Source organism: Aulonocara stuartgranti (assembly GCF_965226115.1).
Source record: "Aulonocara stuartgranti genome assembly, chromosome: 19".
Classification (NCBI taxonomy): Eukaryota; Metazoa; Chordata; class Actinopteri; order Cichliformes; family Cichlidae; genus Aulonocara; species Aulonocara stuartgranti.
Window position 1 is genome coordinate 23,651,986 of NC_138955.1, and position 6,914 is coordinate 23,658,899.

The window sequence follows — 6,914 nt, forward strand, 5'->3', positions numbered from 1 at the left end:
TTTGGGCCGTTTTGACAGCAGCTGGCAGTTTCACGCAGCTTCTAGTGATGCTGCAATCCTTCTGCGATCACGTACGGGGGAAAACAGCTGCATACTGTAGTGTGTCTTTATTCTAACGTGGCGTGTTATAATATAGCTATGTGTTATTACTGCTCATTTAATGGTTTCTTGGGGATTTTCTTCCTTGGAATTTTTATTAGTAGTAATTCATCGGAGATGAAGTGTTCACAGGCTGTTGAACCACAGTATATTTGGCATGCCATGACTCCAAAGTAAACTTATGTTTCTTGACGGTCTGCAGTGTGGCTGATTCAGCTGTTATCCAGATTAAAAAAAACAAAAACAATTACCGGATGTCTTGCAGACTGGCTCCATGGTGCAGAGGGCAGTAAATGATTAAAGTAGGAAAGGGAAACCGGATCAGGCAAGCTGATTATGTGTTTGCAAATTCCCACAATGGTTCCATTTAAAATGTTCACCTTGTGCAGACACTGACATTATGAGCGCTTCCATCTTAGGCGGAAGCACGTTATCTTAGGCCTGTTGTGTTAAGATCAAGTCTTTACTGAATTTTAAAGTTTAGCATGGAAAACTGCTTTGTGCACCAAAATTATTTGAAGTAATGCTTTTTTTCTTTTGTATTCTCAAACCTAAAGTGAAACACAAGGAAAATACATGTTCATCCAGGCGTGAACGGTGGAATGCACTTCCTTGACAGTTGAACTTGTAGTGCCACATGTTGTAATCCAGAAGCATCCTGTTTTACCTTTTACCTGTTTTACCTTTTTCCTTTATAATGCTTGTTTCAGAGCCTGAGTGTCTAGTTTCAGGTGTTATCTTGAGCTGACAAGAATCTTAGTGCAGACTTGCTGGAGCACCTGCAAAAGACATGGCTAGGAGTGAGTAATCGTATTTTTCTTTTACTATGAGGTCAAATCATTGACTAAATAGTTGCAAATTATTTTAAACGTTAGATCCTAAGGATGTGTTGGTTTGTGTACTGAAAAGTTGTTATTGTTTTGTTTGACAGAAAATGTAACAGATATAAGAGAGATGATGGTGGTCATATCAATGATGGAAGAATGGTCTGCTCTGAAATCTCTGGCTCAGGATAGCTCTGAGGATGAAAGTCACAAGTTAAGTTTTAGATCTGTGGGATCAAACCAAGTCTGTGATTTGACTGTGGAGGATCGTTCGATCAGCTTGCACTATGCAGAGTTAAAGGAAAACATGACAGAGGAGAGCATCTGTGAGACAATCGATAGCTGTTTCAAGTCTTGCACAGAGGAAATCAGAACATTTCTGTTGCTGATCCAAGGTGGCTGTTACACAATGAGAGAACAAAGACTGACAGGGATCCTTCAGGCCCACTTTGGAGCTGAGGCTTTAAAATACTTAATTGTCCTCTCTGTGGAAGATGGAAAGGTTGTTGACACATTAGATGACGCCCTGCTAGATTTGATAAATGTATGTGATGGCAGGTACTGCCGAGTTAGGTCCTCTGCTCCGGGTGGCGGGCTGCACACCCTGCTCGAGATGGTTGACTACCTGATGACTGAAAATGGCGTCACAGGTTACACTGAAAGCATGCTAAGTGAATCCATGAAACGTAGGACAGAAGACTCGGCCATGAACATGCTGAAAATGAAAGTACGCGAGGCAGAAGAGAAGGAGCAAGCTTTCATGCAGCTACTTCAACAACAGGAGCAGAGAAGAGCCAAGGAGCTGGAGGAGCTGAATGCAAAGCACGATGAGGAAAGAAAGAAGGAGGGAGCTGAACAAAAGCAGTATGAGGCAAAAAGAGAGAACCTTGAGGAGGCTGTAAGAAGCCACAGAGCCATGTTGCAACTTCAGATCAGTACCCCTGATGGTAAGAGCTATTTCCATTTGTTCTGGTGTTTTAAAACTAAAGTTGTCAAGATGAATAAAAATACAGACCTATAACTTCCCTGTACACCAAAGAGTGGTGAATACATCGTCCAGCATCTACTGGAAGAGGTAAAAGTGATGTTAATTGCCCCTAGGGGGTGATAGAGTTACATTTTTATATGGATATTGTTATAATCTTTAGTGTTACAATTCAGTTTGACACATGTAAAACCAGAAGAACATGATATAGACCCCAACAGGGGAAATGGCCCTCCACAAGTTATAGATATTATAATATTGGGGCTGTAGCTAGTGTGTAATCATATTTTCAACATTTTCATAAGAGTTGTATGGTCTAATTTTCTGTAGGTGTTTTCTAACAGTCATTTTCCATTTCATTTTTGGCTTTCAGATGATGAAAAGAATAAGATCTCTGTGATCTTTCTTGGTCTCAGTGGCAGCGGTAAGTCTTCTGCTCTGAATGTAATCCTAGAGAAAGCAGGTAGCCAGTACTCAATTAACGGATCCACTCATGAACCGGCCCTACTGACTGTATTTTGCGAGAGAAAGGAGGTATACGCAGCAGGGAGGAAGCTCATCCTCGTCGACACCCCTGAGCTGTGGGACGAAGACGGGGTGGAGAATGTAGAGCTTGTGAAGGACTGCCTGGCTCTGGCCGTACCTGGGCCCCATGTTTTCCTGCTGGTGCTCCAGGTGGGACGCTTCACCCAGGGAGAGTGCGAGATGTTCGGACACCTCCAGAAGATCTTTGGACGAGAATTCGCAGAGCATGCCATCGTGTTGTTCGTTCAATTCGACAACAACAAGTGCAGGCCTCAGAAAATCAACAACTATGTTGCTGGTGCTCATTCAGCTCTGCAGGATCTTGTCCGGAAGTGCGGGAGCCGTTATTATGAGCTAAACATTATAAAATCCCAGAATGCTTTGAGCTATCCTCAGGTGAAAGATTTGCTGTCTGGGATCAGTAAACTGGTTGCCTCACATGGAGGACACCCCCACATAGTGAAGAGATTTTCTTTGCAGGAGCTGCAGGAACGAAACAAAGTGATTGAAGAGAGGAAGGAAGGAGCACTGGAAGTGAACTACTTATTAAGAGAAAATTAACTTCTCTTTCTTATAAAAAGGGGAACACTGCAGATGGAAAAGCAGTACAATGATGTACCCTAGAGCCTTGAACCTTTCTTAAACTTCCTGTTTGGTAAAAAAAAAAGTGTTAGTGTAGATGTTTTAAATTGGATTGAATTACATTAAACATTTGTTTCCTTTATTTGATACTCATGTGGTAGTATGGTTTGCTTTTGAAGGTTGAATCACTTGCAGAAAATGTCCTTGTAATCTTTTTTATTGTCTTTATAACCTTTGTATTTTAAGTTAACTAGCTATGAATACCTTTAAATGACTGTTAAGATGTACTGTCTTTTAGAAATGTGAGCCTCTTGGTAGAACACAATGGCGGGGGTGATGGTGTGGTTTTGATCAAGCTAAACAAATCAGTGGAGCATGTTGGGAACTACTCACATACCTGCTTGTCTGCACAGACCAGTGAAAGGAGGAAAAGAAAAAGTACATGTGCTCTTTTTATTTGCTTTTGGACTTCCTCACCACTGGTATGAAGACTGGAAAGTTTATGAGATCTGTTGTTGTTGTTGTTGTCTTGATTGCCTGAGACTTGAAGACAATTTTACAAATGTTTCCACTTGCCAATAAGCTGACACACATGTATTAAAATTACAACAGTGATGCATAAATTGTTTAGATGACATCTTGGTGTTGTGTTCCAACATTGTAAACTTTGGCTTTTAACCATATTTTCAGTTAGTCTGATCTATTATTGTTTGTCTTTCTACTCACAAAGTACATTTGGAACTTTATTGCCAATAGCACAACTTACAGGTAGTATTAAACAAAACTAAACAAGAGGAAAAGGCACCGACTGACTTTCAGGGTTGGCTTCATTTGAAATATAGTTTAGCTACAAACAGATATATAAACTATTGATAGAACAAAGCTGATAAGTGACAGCAATGATAAGTGTCCATCTTCTTATAAGTTAAAGTAATTAAAGCTGTGTAATATATCTGGCATTTTCTGATATCTCTGTCACTCACTTTTTAAAATACATATATGTTTTATTGTTGGAATACGTAGATGAAATCATAATTCGATATTGGTTGGATCCTTTTTCAGAACGCCACAGTCAGTGTGTTTAGTGATGTGATGTCTAATTTTTAGATGTCTATACATAAGTCACCTAGGAGTAAGCCAATTATTTTTTCCTGGAGTAGATAATGTGAACACGTTTCCATCAAATAATTGGTTTATTCTTAACTTTTGGCCTATCTTCTATTAAAAATAACAAGTACAGAGGGGGGACACTTGATATTTCCTAGTGAACAGTAAGCATGGTCCATGACCTGCTACTTTCCCCTTTAATTGCATGCACTGCATTCCATACCTGCAGTGTTTGTTTAACCCGTGTATTACGTTAATTTTCCTCTGAGACTGTTGACTAAGACATTGCACTGTAGATATTAATATTCCTGGCATTCCTGGAGTTCTGTTTAACATAACCAATCTCTTCATCTCTACTACTGTTCTGAGCTGGGATGCCCAGTAATACAATCTTATTTTAGGTAGAATCAATCAATCAATCAATCAATCAATCAATCAATCAATCAATCAATCAATCAATCTATCTATCTATCTATCTATCTATCTATCTATCTATCTATCTATCTATCTATCTATCTATCTATCTCTGCAAGGTACAGGTATAACACGAGACATGTACTACGTTTTTATTAATTCCATAATACAGCAAAGTGCTACATTATGTGATTGTTATTATGATGCTAGAGAGGGTAAAATGGAGGCAGACAATTCCCTATGGCGACGCCCATAGAGGGAGCAATCAGGAGCAGTAGAAAAAAATAAAGACGTTTACATATGTTTTTGTCATTTGCCACACATTGATGAACTGCTCCTACAGACATGCATTAATCATATATGTATATATAAAAAACACTGTGACAGATGCATAGTCAGCTGTAGCTAAAAACTTGAATGTAACATCTGCTTTCATTTATGCGCTCTGCTCTTCTGCTGCGGCTGGCTGTGGATTCATGATGTTGTCAATCCATTGAGTGTAGTGAGAGATGATAGTATAAATTCCAGGCTTTTTTGTTTGGCCGCACTTTTTTCCGCCATTTGAGGTGATGCCCACCACAACGCCATTATAGAGCAGAGGACCCCCAGAGTCCCCCTGAATGACCACAACAAAGAAGCAGGAAAAAAAAGCACAAGTTTAGGATCAGTAATGCAATCTAAGCCAGCTGTCTAACAACTGTTTTCACGTTTCATCATTTATGTTTAGTAGAATAAAAGGAAGTAAAACTTACATCACAACTGTCCTCATTCTTATGTGGTTGGTCACAGGGGTTTGCGCATACTTTATGTGCACATATCATGTTAGTGGTGAACTTTCTACCAAAGTAGTCGCTGCGTCTGCACCGATCTGGGCTAATCACCTCGACAGTCACCTCTTTGAGTTTATCTGGTCTGGCCCCCAGGTTGTCAACCGATCCCCAGCCAGCTGTTTCGACCTCGTTACCGGTGTCGGGGTTTGTGCCTCCAGCACGCAGAAATTCCACCGCTTTAACCGCTTCGGAAATGTTAAATGGACGATCCAGCTGCAAAAGCCCCCACAGATAATGATTCCAACTATATCACTGTTTTGGTTTACTATTATAGACTCTTGTTTCTGAGTATTCAGATAGTATAAGGGCATAGCATATGCACTTACCTTAATTAAAGCAATATCATTGTCATAATTACTTGGGTCAAAATCTTGGTGATTGTGAAGTTCCAAAATGTCAAAGATTTGCTTTGTCTCTTCAGGTTCACTCAGAGAATGGACACCGAGCATCACCTTCCTTCCATCTGGTCTTAAAAAAGAGCACAATAGTGTTATATTATTGAATAATCATCAAGAAAAAGAGTTATCTACTACATAAAAGCAAACTCTAAATGCTTTTGTAGAGCCATTGAGCAAATTTAAACATGAAACTTGAACAAGCACAGGAGAGATTATTGCCCAAGCAAATACAAACAAACACAATCCAAACAGCACCAGCTTTAAATGGAAAATATCATGCTAATATGATTCTGATCTTGCAAATGTTTCCATACATTTGTTACACTGTAAAAAATGTTGCCTTACCCGTTAGGTAGACAGTGCACTGCAGTCATCACCCACTGATCTGCTACCACAAAGCCTCCGCATTCATGTTTCAGATTCTCCCCTTCTGGCACCTGGATGGAAGCCATGTAGGGCCGAGAATGCGGCGCTGCCTCCCTGCCTCCGATTATGCCCGCACCTGAGATGAAGAAGCATATTTTTCTTTTACAGACGCGCAAAATATTAATAGCAGAAAAATAACATCTGAAATGTTGCACCAAAAAACACAGATAAAGCAGCACAAACGTACTCTCTGAAATGAGGGCGACAACAAAAACAGCAGCACCCACGAGCACCTTTGACACCATGATGTCGCTTTAACTGATACAGAACGAGCATGTGTGCTGTTTTTAAAGGCTTTCATTTGGAACAAAGGAAGCCAATATTACGCAAAGCACAAGGGGGAGTCGGACCATCCTCCCATTCTCTGTTTCCTGGAATGAAAAACAGGAAAACATAAAACATGTTCTTGAGGTCGTTACTTTTTTGCGTGGCTTTTATTTTTTTGCCATTGTCTTTGCTTGGAATTCCTATGTGTGACTTTTCCTGATACAGTCATATTATTGATTTGATCTTTAAATGAAGATGAGCAAAGTATGTAGTATATAGTAGCAGTAGTTTTTGAAACTCATGCTTTAATTGGCTTCTTATAACTTCAGGTTCATAAACACAACACTCAGAAGAAAACATCGTGTTCCTCTTTGATTTCTGTAAGAGATGCAGGAAAATATGGCGAGAAAATGCATTGCAAAGCAGTTTTTGAGGCAGGAATTCCAGCATGTGTTGA

The 6,914-nt window shown here is 39.8% G+C and overlaps 1 protein-coding gene across 1 annotated transcript; it reads right to left on the reverse strand.

Moving 5' to 3' along the window:
• Positions 1 to 4,673: 4,673 nt before the first annotated feature.
• Positions 4,674 to 6,507, reverse strand: cfd (complement factor D (adipsin)). The gene is made up of 5 exons (XM_082517224.1): positions 6,378 to 6,507; positions 6,110 to 6,266; positions 5,693 to 5,834; positions 5,289 to 5,579; positions 4,674 to 5,152 (listed from the first exon to the last, which is right to left on the reverse strand). Exons 1-5 carry the CDS (start codon positions 6,433 to 6,435, stop codon positions 4,973 to 4,975), a joined length of 828 nt encoding a protein of 275 aa, XP_082373350.1. The 5' UTR covers positions 6,436 to 6,507; the 3' UTR covers positions 4,674 to 4,972.
• Between the last annotated feature and the right edge of the window lie 407 nt (positions 6,508 to 6,914).